The sequence below is a fragment of the Salmo salar genome, chromosome ssa16, assembly GCF_905237065.1.
Source record: "Salmo salar chromosome ssa16, Ssal_v3.1, whole genome shotgun sequence".
Classification (NCBI taxonomy): domain Eukaryota; kingdom Metazoa; phylum Chordata; class Actinopteri; order Salmoniformes; family Salmonidae; genus Salmo; species Salmo salar.
This window is the reverse complement of record NC_059457.1, coordinates 83,238,477-83,260,651: the sequence shown is the minus strand read 5'-3', so window position 1 is coordinate 83,260,651 and position 22,175 is coordinate 83,238,477. Positions and strand designations below refer to the sequence as shown.

Sequence of the window (22,175 nt, the reverse complement as noted above, 5' to 3'; positions counted from 1 at the left end):
TTTCACTTCTGCTGATTCAATAAAAGGCAGTGGTGTAAAGTACTTAAGTAAAACACTTTTTGGGGGGTATCTGTACTATACTATTGATATTTTTGACAACTTTTACTCCACTATATTCCTAAAGAAAATAATGTAATTTTTACTCCATACATTTTCCCTGACACCCAAAAGTACTTGTTACATTTTGAATGCTTAACAGGACAGGAAAATTGTCAAATTCACACACTTATCAAGAGAACATCCCTGGTCATCCCTACTGCCCCCAATCCGGCTGACTCACTAAACACAAATGCTTCGTTTGTAAACTGTCTGAATGTTGTAGCATGCCCTTGGCTATCCGTAAATAAAAAATAAAATAACATTTGTGCCGTTTGGATTACCTAATAGAAGCTATTTGAAATTCTTTATACTTTCACTTTTGATACTTAAGTATATTTAAAACCAAATATTTTTAGACTTTTACTCAAGTAGTATTTTACTGGGTGACTTTCACTTTTACTTGAGTCATTTTCTATGAAGGTATCTTCATTTTTACTCTAGTATGACAATTGGGTACTTATTCCACCACTGATAAAAGGCTCAACACATATGTGTCTGACCTGGCATAGAATAAGTAAAGCTTCCATGAGCATACTACTACTTCTGGCTACCAAAAGGTCCGGACCATTCATAATGCATTCCCAAGTGCTAACTTGGTGGCGGTGGTGGGATAATCACTGTTGGAAGAGAACATCCCCTCTTTGATTAAGTACATTTTATATTAATTAGATGCAGGGAATCTTACATACTGGAATTATTCATTTAAATGTGTGTAGATTGTTTTGTGCAGTGATATAGCCTCCTATTGTAGGTCCAATAATTAGGTGACCCGGAAGTGGGTTGGAGTTGTGATTGTTAAGTGAGAAATGTCTTTGCAAAGATTACAATTTCGCGCTTAGACCACTGTCATCGGGAAAAAAGTAAAGAATTATTATTAACGTCACCGAACTTGTAAATATCACTCAGTCATATGTTTCATCTTAGACTTTTATTTTTATAAGGCGAGTCAGCAGCTAGTTCCTCTAATAGAGAAATATATCGCTTCGTTTGCACTGCATGCCATGTTGCTTGCTCGCTAGCTAGCTACTGTAGTTAGCTTTAGCTCAAGTCTCTCTTGTGTTTTGTCCATTCTAGATTGTTGCCACCATGAGTAAACGAAAAGTGAAAGAAACACACATGCCAGTCGGCGAATGTATTTCTCAGGTTTGTATTCGTTTGTTTTATTGAATGTTTACATTGAGCAGGTAACGTAAAGGATCAATACATTAGTTGGTTGTGGTGACCTTGCTAGATCGAATCCCCGAGCTGACAAGGTACAAATCTGTCGTTCTGCCCCTGAACAAGGCAGTTAACCCACTGTTCCTAGGCCGTCATTGAAAATAAGAATTTGTTCTTAACTGACTTGCCTAGTTAAACAAAGGTTAAAAAAAACAAAAATCAAATAAACCTTACCCAGATAACACATTAAGATATGATGTCCCATGGACAACATTACTCTCAAATACTTAATAATAACCCTTTTTAGTATGGATTTCTTTTTCAGGTTCAGATGATATTGAGGGAGAGATTCTGTCATCAGAGACTTCCTGAAAAGCCAGTGGGAATGGAATCACAACACAAGTGGGTACCTTGGTGGTGCTGACCTGCTAACTAAGGTTTTATTCATTTACAAATGTGACACTCACTGACTACTTTAGAAGATTGATTAATGTAAGGGTAATGGTATGAGTTGGGTCTATTTGCCATAACACATGACAAGTGTGTTTTATGAGGGGTACTCCACAGGTCATGTGTCATGGCAATGTGCATTTTGTTGGGGGCTGAAAGTCTCAGCATAATAAGCTTAACTGTTCAGATTTTCAATTTCACAAGGACCCAGCTGTTGTTTATTATTTGGCTCCAGCCCCACCTACACCTGTCATGTCTGTTTCTGTGTGTCTATGCTGTCTAGTGTTACCCATGTTACACCTTGGTAGCCACCGGCCGCGTTCAAAACAACTGGGAACTCTGAGAAATACGAGGTCGGAGCTCTAGAAAGAGGCCTGAGTTCCCGAGTTGGATAACCGTTTAAATAGATTTTTCCCAGTCGGAGCTCATTTTTTCCCCAAGTTCCCATTTGTTTTGAACGCACTGAAGTTGGAGAGTTCCCAGTTGTTTTGAACGCACTGAAGTCGGAGAGTTCCCAGTTGTTTTGAACGTGGCAATTGGCCAGGTTGTATGCTGAGCTGCAGAGAGTGGGGCATTGTGGGTAACGGTCCTTGTGTTAATGTTCCAGACACCTGCTGGAGCTGCTGAGGAGGACAGCTGTCCATGGAGAGAGTAATTCTGTACTCATTGTTGGACCCAGGGGATCTGGGAAAACAATGGTATGGAATGCTACAAGGATAGCCGTGTCCCAGATCTGTTTGTGCTGTATAGCCAACTCCTATTGTCGTCGTCATGCATGTTGACTTCTGTTTTCTCCAGCTCCTGAACTGTATCTTGAGAGAGTTGCTGGAGGTGAAGGATATCAATAAGAATGTGTTACCTGTCCACCTGAATGGTTGGTAGTAGGATGTCTGTGATTGTTTTTATGTTTGTTTCTGTGTCTGTTGATCCTCTGTTTCTGCATTGTCTTTTAATTCTCTCCCCAACTCTTCTTCTTCTCTGTCTCTCTAGGTCTTTTACAGACTGATGATAGAATAGCGCTCAAAGAAATCACACGCCAGCTCAATCTGGAGAATGTTGTTGGAGACAAAGTGTTTGTAAGTGTTTACAGAAGTTATGCTGTATGTTTTGTCCCTTTGCAATTTATAGCTTGCTCTTTATTTTATTGTTATTTTCAGGGTAGTTTTGCAGAAAACCTGGCCTTCCTTCTTGAGGCGTTAAAGAAAGGTAATAATTTCTGCACATTGCCCTCACTATAATTTTGAAGAATCCGCCCTCTTTATGCTGACAGTATGTCTCTACAGTGTACTGTTGTCTTTGTCCCAGGTGATCGTAGCAGCAGTCGGCCTGTCCTCTTCATTCTGGATGAGTTTGACCTGTTTGCCCACCATAAGAACCAGACTCTGCTCTACAACCTCCTGGATGTCTCCCAGTCTGCCCAGGCTCCCATCGCTGTGATCGGCCTCACCTGCAGACTGGTAGGGTCTCTTCTACCTCAGTTGTGTACTATCTAGCTTTTAGACCTCTCCAGTGATTAACTAGTTTTAGTTTCAAAAGGATAGGTTTCAATCGAATTATATTCTACTCTACTCACAGGTGGTTCTTTAATTGGGGAGGACGGGCTCTAAGTAATGGCTGGAACAGAATAAATTGAATGGTATCGAACACATGGTTTGTATGTGTGTGTGATACCATTCTGTTTACTCCATTCCAGGCATTATGAGCCGTCCTCCCCTCAGCAGTCTCCTGTGACTTTACTCTACCTTATTCTCTTCTCTGGTGATCACAACTGGTTTCATCTCTGCTTGCTGCAGGATGTCCTGGAGCTGCTAGAGAAGAGGGTCAAGTCCAGGTTCAGCCACAGACAGATCCACCTGCTCAGCTCCCTGAGCTTCATACAGTACCTGGACAACGTCCGCTCACAGCTCAGCCTGCCACAAGACTTCCCCGACACCAAGTTCCATGACGAGTGGAATGACGGCATCAAGGTGAGGCCAGTCCAGGACTGCAAACTATAATTTAAAAAAAAAAATGTAACAGTACTAGATTTGTGATGTGCTGTAGTGGGCTTTATCTGAAAGGCATTTTTCTTCTTACTCACGATGCCTCCTGACTCTCTTTCAGACGCTATGTGAAGACCAACTAGTGGTGGACGTCTTACAAAGACATTATAACTCCAGCAAAGACTTCCGTTTCCTGCACTTGTTACTGGTAGGAGTTTGTATCTGTAGTATAAAGCAAAGAGTGGAAAAACCCCTCTAAATGTTGCTTTGTGTGTGTGGACCCCCCTCTGCAGATGCTGGCTCTGAGCCGTGTGAGCGCATCTAAACCTGCCATCAAGCCCACTGATCTTCTGGAGGCCAGTAGAGTCTGTATGGTGGACTCTAAAGCAAACATTCTTCATGGTAATTTAAAGCCTAAAGCCATTAGGGGTAGAGGTCATTATTAGAGGATTTCTTTGATGGATGTATGAACATTTGATAAAACATTGATCATTTGGCCTGCTTTTTGCTTTGTTGATCTTTCCAGGCCTGTCCATTCTTGAACTGTGCCTGATAATTGCCATGAAACACTTGAATGACATCTATGAAGGAGAGCCGTTTAACTTCCAGATGGTTCACAATGGTAAGGATCAACAGTTAGTAAGAGCTGGTGTGTAATTGTTGGGAATGACATACGTTTGTGTTAATAGATATTTTATTTTTGTCAGAGTTCAAGAAATTCCTGCAGAGGAAATCCCATTCTATCCATAACTTTGACAAGCCAGTCGTCATAAAGGTGGGTCTGCATGACATGGTCTCAGTAGAATGACATCAGACCCTTCCAATAGTATTTTTCATAAAGATCCTATAATGTTTTTGTGGATCGTTCTCAAGGTCAGTTTATTTCACAATGAAGAAGGGTGGATATGTGCTGAATGTTGATGTATACTGAACAAAAATATAAACGCAACATGTAGTGTTGTCATGTTTCATGAGCTGAAATAAAAGATCCCAGAACTGTTCCATACGTACATAAAGCTTATTTCTGTTATTTTGTGCACAGATGTGTTTACATCCCTGTTAGTGAACTTTCTCCTTTACCAAGATAATCCATCCACCTGACAGCTGTGGCAGTTTAACAAGCTGATTAAACAGCTTGATCGTTACACAGGTGCACCTTCTGCAGAGGACAATAAAAGGCCACTCTAAAATGTGCAGTTTTGTCACAACACAATGCCACAGATGTCTCAAGTTTTGAGGGAGTGTGCAATTGGCATGCTGCCTGCAGGAATGTCCACCAGTACTGTTGCCAGAGAATTGGATGTTAATTTCTCTACCATAAGCCACCACCAACGGCATTTTTGAGAATTTTGCAGTACGGCCTCGCAACCGCAGACCACGTGTAACCACACCAGCCCAGGACCTCCACATCCGGCTTCTTAACCTGTGGGATCGTCTGAGACCAGCCAGCCAGATAGCTGATGAAACAGAGGATTATTTCTGTCTCTAATAAAGCCCTTTTGTGGGGAAAAACTCATTTGGATTGGCTGTGCCTATGCCCACCCATTGATGCGCCCCTGCCCAGTCATGTGAAATCCATAGATTAGGGCCTAATTTATTTATTTAAATTGCCTGATTTCCTTACATGAATTGTAACTTAGTAAAATTGTTGGATGTTGCGTTTATTTTTGTTCAGTACATAATGCCGTTGGTTGTCCCTTCTCTGTAATACCCCTGACTAAAGTTTATTGTAATACATACAGTCTTGGCATACATGTGGCTATTGTATTATTTGATACTCAACCCAACAACACTCTGTTCCAGGCGTTTGAACACCTGCAGCAGTTGGAGCTGATTAGGTCTATGGACAGCTCCACAGCAAAGATCCAGAAGGAGTACCAGCTGGTGAAACTTATGCTGGACCACAGCCAGATCATGGAGGCCCTGCAGAAATACCCACAATGCCCCACAGATGTCAAACAGTGGGCCATGTCTGCTTTTGGTTAAAGGTACATATTCTTCTATATTGGGTCCAGGGAGTTTTGAAAAAAACAATGAAAGATATGGGACTGTGGCCTGGACCCTGTCCTCAGGGACAGACAATGAATGACCTGACAAATGTTTCTGCCATGTGTTCATTCCTTGTGTGTAAATGTACATATTTGGCTGTACTTATTGAATAAAGTCATGCAATTGTTTTGGTCATCAGTGTACCAGTTCTTGGAACCTAAAAGTATTCAACGCTAAATGCTGCCATCTAGTGGTCTGTTTTGGAACTGACATTACAGGGTACAAAACTTCGCATTGAGCAATCATTATGCTTTGTCAGGGGGAATAGCATACACTTTCTCTGTACTATATTTAACAACCAGGCATCTGAAATTAATGCAAAGATGAATGCATAATTGTCAATGTCACTCAGAAAATAAGAAATTGTAATACTCCTGAACAGTAGTGTGTCAGTTTAAGGTTTTGCATTAAATGTGTTTACCATGCTAGAGGAGAGATGCAGCACCTTTACAGGTTCTGGGGTCTGGAAGACCTGCATCTCGTCATTGATGTCGGTATCCCCACCACCGTACTGCACAGCCTTCTGCACCTTTCCCTCTGTCAGGGAGCAGGACACTTTAGTTAACTGTAGAATCCACCCGGACATCACTACCACTGAAGGACTAGCTTAAAAGATAAGGTGTGTGTGTATTGGGCTGATGAAAGGCTGTCATTCAACAGTCAGTATCTGTTCTAATGAACATGACGTGGTAGTTTCTCCATCCGCAGCTACCACTCAGTCGACCACAATCCTCAAAAACATGACCGGGTATCCCTCTGTAGAACCAGTGGACGCCCGGTCAGCGGAGGCACTGCCCCCTCCATGAGGCGTGAGGGGCTGGTCTCGGACATACGACAAGTTCTTGTTTAGGAGGTCCAGCCGCCGCACTGCGTTCGTACACTTTAACAACTGCACGACCTGAGAGAATTGAAACATTTGAACCATGAGAGATGGGTCAAATCAGGGGCGGAAATCCCAGGGGGGACACGACCCCCCCCCCCCCCATCCTGGGAAAAATATGATTTGTCCACCCCAATATATTACTGAAACATAACTATGTAATTTAAATAATATTAATAATACGCAATGAAAGCAATTGTGCTGATTATAGACACTTAATAGCGCGTTTTTAAGTTTCAAAAGATTGCGACCCCCCCACCCTTTGCCTCACAATGGTTTGATCCACTGCCAGTTCCTTAGTTGGCAAGGTAACAGAGGGGTCGTATCTACTGTCTGAAAGGCACTCAATGAACGTAACTGATGTGAGGTTAATCCAGTCAATCGCGCACACACACTAGCTGAATATGCAGAGCTAGCGCGCAAATATTAACTATTAAGCTAGCTAGTACCTATTCCATTTATGTGGCCTCGTCAAAGATGGAATCTTTGCTATCGTCAATTTATTCCAAGATCAGCATGCAGATGATGTAAGTTAGTACTTCAAAGTCCCTGTGATAAGGTTAGCGATAAACTGAAGTCCAAACTGAACAGAACTACACTCTCTTCTACCATTGTCTTAAATATATATAATGGTCTCGTTGCAAAAGCTAAATTGTCGCAAGGGAACTTTTATTTATTTATTTTATTTCACCTTTATTTAACCCGGGTAACACCACTGAAACGGAATTGGTGCTCGCTAGCTTTGCAAATTCAGTTATTGTTGGAAGCCAGCCAATATGAAACAAACTATTAAAATTACAAAAGGTTGCAGCATATGTTGTGTAAATGGTGAACTCATTCAGCTGTCAACTCGTAATTTTAATCCGTTTCACATTTTCTAGCTAACTTTTAGATCGAAGCCCAAATAGAATGATAAAAGATAAGATGATAGAAGCCCATCTCCTACTGTATATAACCTACACACTGTGTGTGTGTGTAGCCAGCCAGCCAGGTAGAAAAATGGCAGAAAAATAAAAGACGGACATCAGAGTATTTTTCAGTACACCAAAACGCAAAGTAAGAACCCTAGTAGCCTAATATCTCAAAGACTAGTTGATAAAATGTTCATAAGAAAGAAATGAAATTCTAATAGAAATGTTTCACAATGATGTCATTAGGCAGAGCAGGCAACAGATGGCACACAGACAGCAGAGTTGGGGACAGATATGCAGGGACAGACTGGCAGAGACAGGGAGTCTCAGGTAAGTTTGTTGAGTCTTTGTTTGGCAACATTATGAAAGGTTCTCAATTTTTTTTACTTGTAAAATAGGAACATAATTGGAAAATGCCATGGATACCCCCACTCTCAACTTAAACTGGTGACTGAACTAAGATTTGTTAAAGGCAATGGTATTGCTGTTGTGATTAGTTGTGTAGTTTTGGGTACCGGTAGTTAGGAGTACGGCAAACACCTTATTTCTTTGGTTCCTCAATATACATTTACCATATTACAATGTAGGCTATGTGTTACAGCACTACTTTTGGTGTCCCCCTCAGGAATTGCTCTTGAGAAAATTTCATATAATTGTCCCCTCCAAAGTTGATATCAGATTTTCGCCCCTGGGTCAAATATACAGCGAGTACTGTAGATTTTTAGTACATGACAGAGGAACTCTTGAAACTGATCACTGTATACTGTAGCTAGCCCACTGGAAGCTAGAAAGGTCAAAAGTGACGTGATGTAGGTCAGGGCCACTGAGGGCCCAGGGGTCATTGCTGCAGGAAGATGTTTGGGGGGGTGGGGTCGTATCTTTACAAAAGATACTGGTGTCCCAGTGAAAAAGTGCGGTGGCATTGAGATTACATATGATTATTGGAAATTATGCTGCAGTAATTCAACATTCCCCCAATAAACCCCTGAGCAAGAAACATTATAGTTTGAATATAACCCAAAAGATTTGGTCAATCAGACCAACACATTTCACAGTTTCGTGTATATAAATAAGACAGAGCATTGGTTAATTATCGACTTATTCCTGAGATAAAATTATATCTATTCTTCCTACAGTACTAGTGATGAGTCGTTCGCTAACGAACGGCTCTTTTTTAAATGATCTTTTTGGTGATTTACATACAACGTTTTTTTTTTCAAAACAACGATTACCTGCAAATAAGTTACTAAATTATCTAAAGCGGGTGAATTCTCACTTCAGAAACAATAAATAGTGTGGAGAGCGGGTCATTCTGGTCCACCCTAAAATGTGCAGTGCTTTAAAAAGAACTGAATAATTTATCCAGGTAAAAATGCATTTGAACGCGCATATCACGATCTGACATAATGGTAGCCTACTTTTTGTGATTTACATTGGAGATTTGCACGTTTTCCTTGGTTCTATATATATTTTTAAGCATTTTGAACGAGGAGCCATTTGGGAGCCCAATGAGCCGTCTCTTTTACCTGAACGGAGCCAAATGAGCCGACTCTTTTACCTGAACGGAGCCAAATGAGCCGACTCTTTTACCTGAACGGAGCCAAATGAGCCGACTCTTTTTCCTGAACGGAGCCAAATGAGCCGACTCTTTTACCTGAACGGAGCCAAATGAGCCTGCTCTGCTCACCGAAAAGACCCGCAATGCTCATCACTAGTGGCAAGTGCACTAAACTAATCTCAAAGCAAACCTCCGAGGAATTAATGACTCAAGCAATAGACACAAAAATGTTGGCTTTGTGCAAGAAAGGAAAGGTATTTATTTAATATTTTGGACTATCACTATAGTAAAACAAAAATATTGAGCTCGCAAATTAGCTTCCATGAAGCTGCACGTTTGCTAGCTACGCTTGCTACTGTAACTAGCTAGCTAACAAGAGCTAACCAGACACGAACACACAGGTACTTACATGAAGATGAAGTTACTACTTATTCACAAGTAGGTTCTCTCTTTGTAACAACCATCTCAGCAAACAAAGTTGAAGAGTCACTGTCAGCTAGACTTGTAGGTCGAGTAATGTTGGATTAGGTTACTATTTCGGTCTGGTCAGGATCGAGCCCGTTATTTGTCGTGTGAAGAGATCATTTACCTGAACGTTCTGTCCGTCCTTGTCTTGAAATGTACATTGTAATTTTCAGATTTGTCCACTAGATGCCAGAACTGCAATAACTATTACAGAGCTAGCAAAGATGGTCTGCTTCTAGTGAACTGTATGCATATAGGGACTCTTAAATGAAAACCTAATATTACAGTTATGACTACAGCATACCACATATTACAGCTATGACTACTGCATACCATGTAATATTACAGCTATGACTACTGCATACCATCTAATATTTCAGCTATGACAACTGCACACCATCTAATATTACAGCTATGACTACTGCATACCACCTAATATTACAGCTATGACTACTGCACACCATCTAATATTACAGCTATGACTACAGCATACCACATATTACAGCTATGACTACTGCATACCACCTAATATTACAACTATGACTATAGCATACCACCTAATATTACAGATATGACTACTGGACACCATCTAATATTACAGATATGACTACAGCATACCACCTAATATTACAGATATGACTACAGCATACCACATATTACAGCTATGACTACTGCATACCACCTAATATTACAACTATGACTATAGCATACCACCTAATATTACAGATATGACTACTGGACACCATCTAATATTACAGATATGACTACAGCATACCACATATTACAGCTATGACTACTGCATACCACCTAATATTACAACTATGACTATAGCATACCACCTAATATTACAGATATGACTACTGGACACCATCTAATGTTACAGATGATAGTTTCAGGAAATCCCAGACCTAGGGCAACAGCACTAGGAGCATTGTTCACATTGTGAAGGCACCCTTTTTGCCTAGGGAGACTACAGATATGACTACTGCATACACATACACTACCGTTCAAAGGTTTGAGGTCACTTAGAAATGTCCTTGTTTTTGAAAGAAAAGCACATTTTTTTTGTCCATTAAAATAATATATAATTGATCATAAATACAGTGTAGACATTGTTGATGTTAAAAATGACTATTGTAGCAGGAAACGGCAGATTTTTTAAAATGGAATATCTACATAGGTGTACATAGGCCCATTATCAGCAACCATCACTCCTGTGTTTCAATGGCACGTTGTGTTAGCTAATCCAAGTTTATAATTTTAAAAGGCTAATTGATCATTAGAAAACCCTTTTGCAATTATGTTAGCACAGCTGAAAACGGTTGACTGCAATAAAACTGGCCTTTAAACTAGTTGAGTATCTGGAGCATCAGCATTTGTGGGTTCGATTACAGGCTCAAAATAGCTAGAAACCATGTACTTTCTTCTGAAACTCGTCAGTCTATTCATGTTCTGAGAAACAAAGGCTATTCCATGCGAGAAATTGCCAAGAAACTGAAGATGTCGTACAACACTGTGTACTACTCCCTTCACAGAACAGCGCAAACTGGCTCTAACCAGAAAATAAAGAGTGGTAGGCCCCGGTGCACAACTGAGCAAGAGGACAAGTACATTAGAGTGTCTAGTTTGAGAAACAGATGCCTCACAAGTCCTCAACTGGCAGCATAATTAAATAGTACAAAACACCAGTCTCAACGTCAACAGTGAAGATGCTGCTCAGGGATGCTGGCCTTAATTAACAATGTCTGCACTGTATTTCTGATCAATTTGATGTTATTTTAATGGACAAAACAAAAACAAGGACATTTCTAAGTGACCCCAAACTTTTGAACGGTTGTGTATTTGCCTGGCACATTGGCAAAAATAAGCCACACCTTGCAAAAATCAAGTAAAGCTGTAACAAAATGTATCCACATGACTGGCTATTGATTTTCTGTTCTAGGTTGACAGCCGAGATGGCTTAGTCCAAATCAGAAAAAGAGACTTGGAGAGATTGACTACAGAGGTCATGCAGCTCCGAGAGTTCTTACCCAAAGTAGTGAATGGAGACCTGATTGAGATGCTGCAGAAAGCCCGTGCTGCAGAGACAAGTAAGCTGCCCTTAAAATGGCTCTACGCCGGTTGTTATCATACAAGTGGGCAGATAATGAATAACATGAATGTTGGTATTGGGAAACAGCCTAAACAGTGAAAGGGAAATTGTGCGTGTGTGTGTGTGTGTGTGTGTGTGTGTGTGTGTAGTGAAGGATCGCCTTGGTCAGGAGCAGGAGCAACTGAGACAGGAGTGTCTGCACCTCCGCTCTCGTCTGGACGCAGCGCAGAACGAGTGTCAGATAGAGAGAGAGGTGAGAGATGGAAGGATATTAAAGAGAGAGAGGTGAGAGATGGAGGGATATTAAAGAGAGAGAGGTGAGAGATGGAGGGATATTAAAGAGAGAGAGGTGAGAGATGGAGGGATATTAAAGAGAGAGAGGTGAGAGATGGAGGGATATTAAAGAGAGAGAGGTGAGAGATGGAGGGATATTAAAGAGAGAGAGGTGAGAGATGGAGGGATATTAAAGAGAGGGAGGTGAGAGATGGAGGGATATTAAAGAGAGAGAGGTGAGAGATGGAGGGATATTAAAGAGAGAGAGGTGAGAGATGGAGGGATATTAAAGAGAGGGAGGTGAGAGATCGAGCGATATTAACTAAACGTGTGTTGAGTCTATGGATAGGGTAACCTGTTCCCTAGGTAACATTGTGTGTGTCAGAGTATGTCTTAAGGCCTCACTTGTATGAGTGTAAGTGTGTGTGTGTCTGAGTGTAAGTGTGTGTATGTGTGTAAGTGTGTGTGCGTGTAAGTGTGTGTGTGTATGCGTAGGTAAGTGTGTGTGTGTCTGAGTGTAAGTGTGTGTGTATGAGTGTGTGTGTGTGTGTGTATGCGTGTAAGTGTGTGAGTGTAAGTGTGTGTGCGTGTAAGTGGGTGTGTGTATGCGTGTAAGTGTGTGTGTGTCTGAGTGTAAGTGTGTGTGTATGAGTGTAAGTGTGTGTGTGTATGCGTGTAAGTGTGTGTGTGTCTGAGTGTAAGTGTGTGTGTATAAGTTTAAGTGTGTGTGTGTATGCGTGTAAGTGGGTGTGTGTATGAGTGTAAGTGTGTGTGTGTCTGAGTGTAAGTGTGTGTGTATGAGTGTAAGTGTGTGTATGCGTGTAAGTGTGTGTGTATGAGTGTAAGTGTGTATGCGTGTAAGTGTGTGTGTGTGTCTGAGTGTAAGTGTGTGTGTGTATGAGTGTAAGTGTGTGTGTGTATGCGTGTAAGTGTGTGTGTGTCTGAGTGTAAGTGTGTGTGTATGAGTGTAAGTGTGTGTGTGTGTGTATGCGTGTAAGTGTGTGTGTGTCTGAGTGTAAGTGTGTGTGTCTGAGTGTAAGTGTGTCTGAGTGTAAGTGTGTGTGTATGAGTGTAAGTGTGTGTGTGTCTGAGTGTAAGTGTGTGTGTATGAGTGTAAGTGTGTGTGTGTCTGAGTGTAAGTGTGTGTGTGTCTGAGTGTAAGTGTGTGTGTATGAGTGTAAGTGTGTGTGTGTCTGAGTGTAAGTGTGTGTGTGTGTCTGAGTGTAAGTGTGTGTGTATGAGTGTAAGTGTGTGTGTGTCTGAGTGTAAGTGTGTGTGTGTCTGAGTGTAAGTGTGTGTGTCTGAGTGTAAGTGTGTGTGTGTCTGAGTGTAAGTGTGTGTGTGTCTGAGTGTTAACCTATCTGCTGCATGCCCCTGCAGGAGAAGCTGGTTCTGAGGGAGCAGCTATGGGAGAGTCGGGAACAGCTGCAGCAGCAGGCTGAGTTCTGTACTGGGCTGGGGGCTGCCTCCTGCACCCTGCTGTGGAGCACCTCCAGTAAGGAGGAGGCAGTCAAAGACATCCTGGCCGATGTAAGAGGCATTCATCCACAGACCGTACAAAACCTTTCACCCAATTCCAAACCAACCCCTTACACACCTGTGGAGATCTGAGAGGACTGGATAGCTATAACATGATGACAGTGGCTTCATCACACCCTTTAATAGACTTGGTGGAATGTTTACTGTATTGCGCTGACAGAAGTATCAATGACCTAGGGGTCAATTTACATAGACGGTTCTATTTTTCTTTCATTTGTGTTATTGACTGTACGTTTGTTTATGTGCAACTCTGTGTTGTTTTTGTCGCACTGCTTTGCTTTATCTTGGCCAGGTCACAGTAGTAAATGAGAACTTGTTCTCAACTGGCCTACCTGGTTAAATAAAGGTGAAATAAAAATGTTAAAAAAAAAACTTGTTTTAGGGGTCAGCACTCATCTGAACCTATTCCTCTGCCTCTGATCCTTTCCACTACAGTCCATGTCCTGGTTCTCTTTGAACTCCAGTCCATGTCCTGGTTCTCTTTGAACTCCAGTCCATGTCCTGGTTCTCTTTGAACTCCAGTCCATGTCCTGGTTCTCTTTGAACTCCAGTCCATGTCCTGGTTCTCTTTGAACTACAGTCCATGTCCTGGTTCTCTTTGAACTCCAGTCCATGTCCTGGTTCTCTTTGAACTCCAGTCCATGTCCTGGTTCTCTTTGAACTACAGTCCATGTCCTGGTTCTCTTTGAACTCCAGTCCATGTCCTGGTTCTCTTTGAACTCCAGTCCATGTCCTGGTTCTCTTTGAACTACAGTCCATGTCCTGGTTCTCTTTGAACTCCAGTCCATGTCCTGGTTCTCTTTGAACTACAGTCCATGTCCTGGTTCTCTTTGAACTACAGTCCATGTCCTGGTTCTCTTTGAACTCCAGTCCATGTCCTGGTTCTCTTTGAACTCCAGTCCATGTCCTGGTTCTCTTTGAACTCCAGTCCATGTCCTGGTTCTCTTTGAACTACAGTCCATGTCCTGGTTCTCTTTGAACTACAGTCCATGTCCTGGTTCTCTTTGCCTTTATCCTGTTCCATCACCCTCCTTGTTCCCCTCCTTAATTCCTCCCCTCTCCCTCTGGCCACCTCTGACCCTGCCTCATGACTCTGATTGTAGGGTAAGCTGCAGTCCTTCCTGAGCGTGGCGGGCCAGACCCTGGAGAGCTTTGTCAAGTCTCTGGATGGGGAGGCCAAGGCCGAGCAGCAAGACTCCAACTCCCATGAGCACCAGTTTGTTCTGGCGCTGGCCGGAGTCGTCACCAGTGAGTGTGCGGCTATGCCACCATGGCATGCCATCCAAACTGTCTATTGAATGTATTTTGATAACCACAGTTTATAATTACACCATCTCACTGTGAGTTATTCCAGTCTATGCTGTGTTATATAACATATTTTGCATCATATAATTAAGCAATAAGGCATGAGGGGGTGTGGTATATGGCTAATATACCACAGGTAAGGGCTGTTCTTACGAGTGCCTGGACACAGCTCTTAGCCGTGGTATATTGGCCATATACCACAAACCTCCGAGGTGCCTTATTGCTATCATAAACTGGTTATCAACGTAATTAGAGCAGTAAAAATAAACGTTTTGTCATACCCGTAGTATATGGTCTGATATACCACAGCTGTCAGCCAATCAGCATTCAGGGCTGGAACCACCCAGTTTATAATAAATGGCACACCCTGCTCAGCGTTAACATCTTTAGCTCTCCAATCGGTGACCTCTCTGCTGTTTGATTGTCCACTCAGACGTGGCGGCGGTGACGTGTGGGCGGGACTACCTGTCCAGCTCCGCCCACGTCCTCCTGGAGACTCTGATGCAGCTGCTGGAGCTCCTGAAGCCTGGGGTCTTCCCCAAACTCAAAGTGTAAGACTGGAGGACTTCTAAATCACTCACATTAATAATCATACACACACACGGTCTCCTCAGCAGTTATGTTGGCCGACCCAACATCAATACACACAGCCATCTGAATCCAGATCAAATGATACCTACAGTAATAAATGAACTAGGCATTGTAGTTTCAATGCAGGTGGATGAATGATGATGGTTATTGTAGTTTCTCTGCAGGTGGATGAATGATGATGGTTATTGTAGTTTATCTGCAGGTGGATGAATGATGATGGTTATTGTAGTTTCTCTGCAGGTGGATGAATGATGATGGTTATTGTAGTTTCTCTGCAGGTGGATGAATGATGATGGTTATTGTAGTTTATCTGCAGGTGGATGAATGATGATGGTTATTGTAGTTTATCTGCAGGTGGATGAATGATGATGGTTATTGTAGTTTCTCTGCAGGTGGATGAATGATGATGGTTATTGTAGTTTCTCTGCAGGTGGATGAATGATGATGGTTATTGTAGTTTCTCTGCAGGTGGGTGAATGATGATGATTATTGTAGTTTCTCTGCAGGTGGATGAATGATGATGGTTATTGTAGTTTCTCTGCAGGTGGATGAATGATGATGGTTATTGTAGTTTCTCTGCAGGTGGATGAATGATGATGGTTATTGTAGTTTCTCTGCAGGTGGATGAATGATGATGGTTATTGTAGTTTATCTGCAGGTGGATGAATGATGATGGTTATTGTAGTTTCTCTGCAGGTGGATGAATGATGATGGTTATTGTAGTTTATCTGCAGGTGGATGAATGATGATGGTTATTGTAGTTTCTCTGCAGGTGGATGAATGATGATGGTTATTGTAGTTTCTCTGCAGGTGGATGAATGATGATGGTTATTGTAGTTTATCTGCAGGTGGATGAATGATGATGGTTATTGTAGTTTATCTGCAGGTGGATGAATGATGATGGTTATTGTAGTTTCTCTGCAGGTGGATGAATGATGATGGTTATTGTAGTTTCTCTGCAGGTGGATGAATGATGATGGTTATTGTAGTTTCTCTGCAGGTGGATGAATGATGATGGTTATTGTAGTTTCTCTGCAGGTGGATGAATGATGATGGTTATTGTAGTTTATCTGCAGGTGGGTGAATGATGATGATTATTGTAGTTTATCTGCAGGTGGATGAATGATGATGGTTATTGTAGTTTCTCTGCAGGTGGATGAATGATGATGGTTATTGTAGTTTCTCTGCAGGTGGATGAATGATGATGGTTATTGTAGTTTCTCTGCAGGTGGATGAATGATGATGGTTATTGTAGTTTATCTGCAGGTGGGTGAATGATGATGATTATTGTAGTTTATCTGCAGGTGGATGAATGATGATGGTTATTGTAGTTTCTCTGCAGGTGGATGAATGATGGTGGTTATTGTAGTTTCTCTGCAGGTGGATGAATGATGATGGTTATTGTAGTTTATCTGCAGGTGGATGAATGATGATGGTTATTGTAGTTTCTCTGCAGGTGGATGAATGATGATGGTTATTGTAGTTTCTCTGCAGGTGGATGTGGATGGCCATTGTAGTTTATCTGCAAGTGGATGAATGATGATGGTTATTGTAGTTTATCTGGTGGATGAATGATGATGGTTATTGTAGTTTCTCTGCAGGTGGATGAATGATGATGGTTATTGTAGTTTCTCTGCAGGTGGATGAATGATGATGGTTATTGTAGTTTCTCTGCAGGTGGATGAATGATGATGGTTATTGTAGTTTATCTGCAAGTGGATGAATGATGGTGGTTATTGTAGTTTATCTGCAGGTGGATGAATGATGATGGTTATTGTAGTTTCTCTGCAGGTGGATGTGGATGGCCATTGTAGTTTATCTGCAAGTGGATGAATGATGATGGTTATTGTAGTTTATCTGGTGGATGAATGATGATGGTTATTGTAGTTTCTCTGCAGGTGGATGAATGATGATGGTTATTGTAGTTTCTCTGCAGGTGGATGAATGATGATGGTTATTGTAGTTTCTCTGCAGGTGGATGTGGATGGCCATTGTAGTTTATCTGCAAGTGGATGAATGATGATGGTTATTGTAGTTTATCTGCAGGTGGATGAATGATGATGGTTATTGTAGTTTCTCTGCAGGTGGATGAATGATGATGGTTATTGTAGTTTCTCTGCAGGTGGATGAATGATGATGGTTATTGTAGTTTCTCTGCAGGTGGATGAATGATGATGGTTATTGTAGTTTATCTGCAAGTGGATGAATGATGGTGGTTATTGTAGTTTATCTGCAGGTGGATGAATGATGATGGTTATTGTAGTTTCTCTGCAGGTGGATGAATGATGATGGTTATTGTAGTTTCTCTGCAGGTGGATGAATGATGATGGTTATTGTAGTTTCTCTGCAGGTGGATGAATGATGATGGTTATTGTAGTTTCTCTGCAGGTGGATGAATGATGATGGTTATTGTAGTTTCTCTGCAGGTGGATGAATGATGATGGTTATTGTAGTTTCTCTGCAGGTGGATGAATGATGGTGGTTATTGTAGTTTCTCTGTGTTACAGGTTGATGCTGATGGCTCTGTATAATGTCAGTATCAGTGTAAGTGGATTGAAGTATATCAGGGAGTTTCCAGGACTTCTCTCTCTCATCTGGACCCTTTTGGAGGGTAAGAGGGGAGTGAGGGGTGGGCTTGTGGGCTTTGTATGTGGCGTTATAAAATGTGTGCATTCAAAAGCATTTGTTTGTTAATTTGGATCTCTTATAACCCACAATGGGGCTAATCGTTCAAGAGTCCAGTGTGTGTCCGAAAGAGAGAGCCTGAATCAGAGGTCAGAGAGCTGGCATCAGTGTGTTTAACTCAGATCAGCAAAGAAGGGCTCGTGTTGTGGTCAGTTAGGAGGATTAAGACTGTATCTCTCTCTTTCGCTCTCCCTCTCTCTTTCTCTCCCTCTCTCTTTCTCTCTTTCTCTCTCTCTCTTTTCCCTTCCTCTCACTCTGCTTCTGTCTGATTCTGCCCCTCCTCTCTTCCCTCGCCCTCTCTGTTTTCTTCTATCTCTCTCTTTTTGCTCTCTCCTGTCCTCCCCTCTCCCGACCCCTCTTCCCTTCCTGAGACGGGGACTCTGAGGTATGCCTCCACGCCCTGCGGCTGCTCCAGTCAGTGCTGTTGGAGGAGGCGGTGGCCCTGGTGGGGCCCGGGTTGCTGCTGGACGACCCCCTTCTCCCACTGGAGCGCATACGCACGCTGGCCACCTCCAGCCGCCACCCGGCCCTGAGGCAGACGGCCCAGGAGACACTGGATGACCTGGGCTCCCTCCGCGCCTCCTTCCTGGACCCCCACAGCACCTCCTCCTCTGACCAAGTACATGTATAAATACATCCAACCCAAAGTTAAACACACAGCACTAGCGACACATCCCACTCACGTGATGATGATGATGCTTTCCTACTGTAGAGTAAACATTTCTCTGATTAGAGAGAGCTCTACTGAGGAGAGCTCCCATGGTGCAATGTGGAAGAGGTTGGTTCCATGGTGTCCCTTTCTCGCTTTTCCCCCGGGTTCAGGGACTTAGTCAGGTTGGTTCCTATCCCACCACAGCAGATGTTCCGGACCAGTAGAACTCCATAAGTGTAGCTAAGGGCTCCATAACACATTCAGAACCCATACATAGAACATACATTAGAACTACAAAATTGTGTATGTCAACAAACTCAACAAATAGCTCAAATTAAAACTTGTTGACATAGTCCAAAGCAAGGATGACTTTTGCTTGCCATATTAAAGAGAAGCAGTCTGTTTGTTTCAAATATTTATCTACTGTTGTCAGGTGAGTTGGATCTGTTTCTACCTGTTAGCCTGTTGACCTAATACCAGCTAATACCATTTCAGCCTCATGGCCTTATTTCATTAGGTCAAATACCTTGAGGTCAAGTAACAATGGTGTGTTGTGTGTTGTGTTCTACCATTGTTACAGACAATAAAATGTTATTCCAAACTTTTCCAAATGAACATTCATTTATATCTGATATGTAGCCTATTTTTACCAGGTTAGGAGCGGTTTGTGTGTATGAATTTGTCTGACTGTCCTGTTCTCCCACCACCATATCCTGGACCACCTCACACGTGACTCCCTAACTGTCAGTCATTTAGCAGACGCTCTTATCCACAGCCACTTACAGTACATGCATACATTTTCATACTGGTCCCCCGTGGGAATCGAACCCACAACCCTGGTGCTGCAAGCACCATGCTCTACCAACTGAGCCTCCGACTCCCAGATAAACAGATTATGACGTAGAGATTGGCCTGGTCATTAGGAGCCACCTAAAGTGGATAAGCCTTTCAGTGTCTGAGGGGGGTGACACTGAGTAAGCTGACTCGGCATGTGTACAACAGGCTGTAGGGTATTGAAGCAAGCTAGTCTCTGTGTACATATACAGTCAAGCCTCAGTCTGTTGAGTTACAGTCCATTTCAAAGTTACAAAACATTTCCATATTCTGATCGACCTCCATTCCCAACATGGTTGGATCTCTGAAGTGTTACTGTACACTCAAGATGAGAGGGCTAAAAGACTGTCCGCTAAGGATCTCTGCTAATAATAGTCATTTGCAAATCCTCTCAAGAACCAACAGGAACTTGCTTACACAAGAGATGTGTTTCCAATACCTTGCTAACTTGTAGAAAAGGTATGTGTCAGAGCAGGTGAAGCTATAAAGGTGTAACTTGGTTTTGTAGTTAAAAAATAAGGAAGAACATTTTTGGTGTCTTGTTTGATCTTGTAGAACGTGGAAGTGCATCGTTTCAATGGCCTCCAAAGGACATGGCGACACCAACTCAGGACAGTTACCCCCGGCCCCAGCTTACTCCGAAGAGGTGCCGCCTGGTCACAATGCTGTGTACCCAGCGCCCACTGTGGTGCCACCGCCCCCAAGCTACCTGACACCTTCAGCCCCACCGGATCATATGATGATGCCTGCCTCTCTCGAACCACTCAATGTTGTCTACCCAGCTCCCACAAACCCTGGATTCCCACCACCTGGATACGTGACCCCTTCCGCTCCCCCGATGATGCCTGCCCCTTTCGGACACCCTAATGCTGTCTACCCCGCGCCCACGAACCCCAGAATCCTGCCAGTACCCCCAGGCTACGTTACCCCTCCGGTCCCTGCGATGATGCCTGCCCCTTTCGGACACCCTAATGCTGTCTACCCCGCGCCCACGAACCCCAGAATCCCGCCAGTACCCCCAGGCTACGTTACCCCTCCGGTCCCTGCGATGATGCCTGCCCCTCCGCCTGATCTCCGACCCACCGGCTGCCCCCCAGGACTGGAATACCTGATTCATGTCGACCAGCTTCTCGTCCATCAGACTTTTCATCTGGCCGAACTGCTGAGTTGGGAGGTTAGAAATTCCTACAATGTGAAGAACAGTATCGGGCAACAAGTGTTTCTGGCGGAAGAGGAGAACAACTGCTGCAACCTACAGTGCTTTGGCCCCAGCCGACCTTTCACCTTTCACATCCAGGACAACCTGGGGCAGGAGGTGTTGACCCTGATGCGCCCTCTTGCGTGCAGCTACTGCTGCTTCCCCTGCTGCCTGCAAGACCTGGAGGTGCAGAGTCCCCCCGGTATTCCAATAGGCTATGTGGTGCAGGAGTGTCACCCGTTCCTGCCCAAACTCACTGTGCTGAACGAGAGGAGACAGCCTCAACTGAGGATCAAAGGGCCGCTGTTTTTCTGTAGTTGTTGCAGAGACGTCACATTTGAGGTGAAGACTCTGGATGACTCAATGTTGATAGGGCACATCAGTAAGCAGTGGTCCGGCTTCCTGCGTGAAGCCTACACGGACGCAGATCATTTTGGAATCGTGTTCCCACTGGACCTGGATGTGAAGATGAAGGCTGTGCTGCTGGGAGCCTGCTTCCTGATCGATTTCCTGTATTTTGAGGAAAGGAAAGGAGACAAGAAACATTGAACTTTTACTCTGTGCCGACTATCCTTAGTGTATTGTGAAGAACTTTCAGAATGATCACACATCAAAACTACAGTAGACCTACAATGAAGTTGCATGTCAAAATCAACAACTCCAAATCCCTCTCGTTGTGTATATCTAACGGTGCTCCCAAAGGGACAGTTCTCTCATTGTGTATATCTAATGGTGCTCCCCAAAGGACAGTCCTCTCCCCAGTGTTATTCTCCGTCTTAAACAACTTCCTACTTCTCAGCATCAACAAAACAACTCCAAGGCTCTAAGGTCCCGGGGTTCAGTAACAACAAAACAACTCCAAGACAACAAGGTCCCGGGGTTCAGTAACAACAAAACAACTCCAAGGCTCTAAGGTCCCGGGGTTCAGTAACAACAAAACAACTCCAAGACAACAAGGTCCCGGGGTTCAGTAACAACAAAACAACTCCAAGACAACAAGGTCCAGGGGTTCAGTAACAACAAAACAACTACAAGACAACAAGGTCCCGGGGTTCAGTAACAACAAAACAACTCCAAGACAACAAGGTCTCGGGGTTCAGTAACAATAAAACAACTACAAGACAACAAGGTCTCGGGGTTCAGTAACAACAAAACAACTACAAGGCTACAAGGTCCCGGGGTTCAGTAACAATAAAACAACTACAAGGCTACAAGGTCTCGGGGTTCAGTAACAACAAAACAACTCCAAGGCTACAAGGTCCCGGGGTTCAGCATCAACAAAACAACTCCAAGGCTACAAGGTCTCGGGGTTCAGTAACAACAAAACAACTCCAAGGCTACAAGGTCTCGGGGTTCAGTAACAACAAAACAACTCCAAGACAACAAGGTCTCGGGGTTCAGTAACAACAAAACAACTACAAGGCTACAAGGTCCCGGGGTTCAGTAACAACAAA

The 22,175-nt window shown here is 43.0% G+C and overlaps 3 protein-coding genes across 5 annotated transcripts; all 3 read left to right on the top strand.

The window, feature by feature from the left end:
• Positions 1-805: 805 nt before the first annotated feature.
• Positions 806-5,873, top strand: LOC123723692 (origin recognition complex subunit 4). Of its 3 annotated transcripts, XM_045698227.1 has the most exons (14): positions 807-959; positions 1,174-1,242; positions 1,583-1,659; positions 2,315-2,405; positions 2,506-2,581; positions 2,698-2,783; positions 2,865-2,913; positions 3,013-3,164; positions 3,501-3,674; positions 3,811-3,897; positions 3,983-4,091; positions 4,216-4,311; positions 4,397-4,464; positions 5,493-5,873. In XM_045698227.1, the coding sequence occupies exons 2-14, from the start codon at positions 1,186-1,188 to the stop codon at positions 5,673-5,675; spliced, it is 1,305 nt and encodes a 434-aa protein (XP_045554183.1). In that variant the 5' UTR covers positions 807-959; positions 1,174-1,185; the 3' UTR covers positions 5,676-5,873. The 3 variants fall into 3 exon arrangements, with proteins under 3 accessions (XP_045554181.1, XP_045554183.1, XP_045554182.1); XM_045698225.1 differs by having other exon boundaries at positions 806-959; positions 2,698-2,913; XM_045698226.1 differs by having other exon boundaries at positions 861-1,040; positions 2,698-2,913.
• Positions 5,874-9,046: 3,173 nt separating this feature from the next.
• LOC106574676 (heat shock factor 2-binding protein) lies at positions 9,047-19,448 on the top strand. The gene is made up of 8 exons (XM_045696819.1): positions 9,047-9,341; positions 11,495-11,642; positions 11,794-11,897; positions 13,298-13,447; positions 14,560-14,704; positions 15,195-15,312; positions 17,860-17,963; positions 18,409-19,448. Exons 1-8 carry the CDS (start codon positions 9,198-9,200, stop codon positions 18,666-18,668), a joined length of 1,173 nt encoding a protein of 390 aa, XP_045552775.1. The 5' UTR covers positions 9,047-9,197; the 3' UTR covers positions 18,669-19,448.
• A 506-nt stretch (positions 19,449-19,954) lies between these two features.
• On the top strand, positions 19,955-21,270 carry LOC106574675 (phospholipid scramblase 2-like). The gene has a single exon (XM_014150674.2). It carries the CDS (start codon positions 20,101-20,103, stop codon positions 21,268-21,270), a length of 1,170 nt encoding a protein of 389 aa, XP_014006149.2. The 5' UTR covers positions 19,955-20,100.
• The last annotated feature ends 905 nt before the right edge of the window (positions 21,271-22,175 follow it).

What these genes read in the sequence shown, in the direction of transcription:
- LOC123723692 (XM_045698225.1), top strand. Translation starts at nt 1,186, where the DNA reads ATGAGTAAACGAAAAGTGAAAGAAACACACATGCCAGTCGGCGAATGT. An exon ending in GGAATGGAATCACAACACAA is followed by an intron (nt 1,660 to 2,314) that starts GTGGGTACCTTG and finishes TTAATGTTCCAG; the next exon opens with ACACCTGCTGGAGCTGCTGA. An exon ending in GGGGATCTGGGAAAACAATG is followed by an intron (nt 2,406 to 2,505) that starts GTATGGAATGCT and finishes TGTTTTCTCCAG; the next exon opens with CTCCTGAACTGTATCTTGAG.
- LOC106574675 (XM_014150674.2), top strand. Translation starts at nt 20,101, where the DNA reads ATGGCCTCCAAAGGACATGGCGACACCAACTCAGGACAGTTACCCCCG.
- LOC106574676 (XM_045696819.1), top strand. Translation starts at nt 9,198, where the DNA reads ATGAGCCTGCTCTGCTCACCGAAAAGACCCGCAATGCTCATCACTAGT. An exon ending in AGTGTCAGATAGAGAGAGAG is followed by an intron (nt 11,898 to 13,297) that starts GTGAGAGATGGA and finishes ATGCCCCTGCAG; the next exon opens with GAGAAGCTGGTTCTGAGGGA. An exon ending in TCAAAGACATCCTGGCCGAT is followed by an intron (nt 13,448 to 14,559) that starts GTAAGAGGCATT and finishes CTCTGATTGTAG; the next exon opens with GGTAAGCTGCAGTCCTTCCT.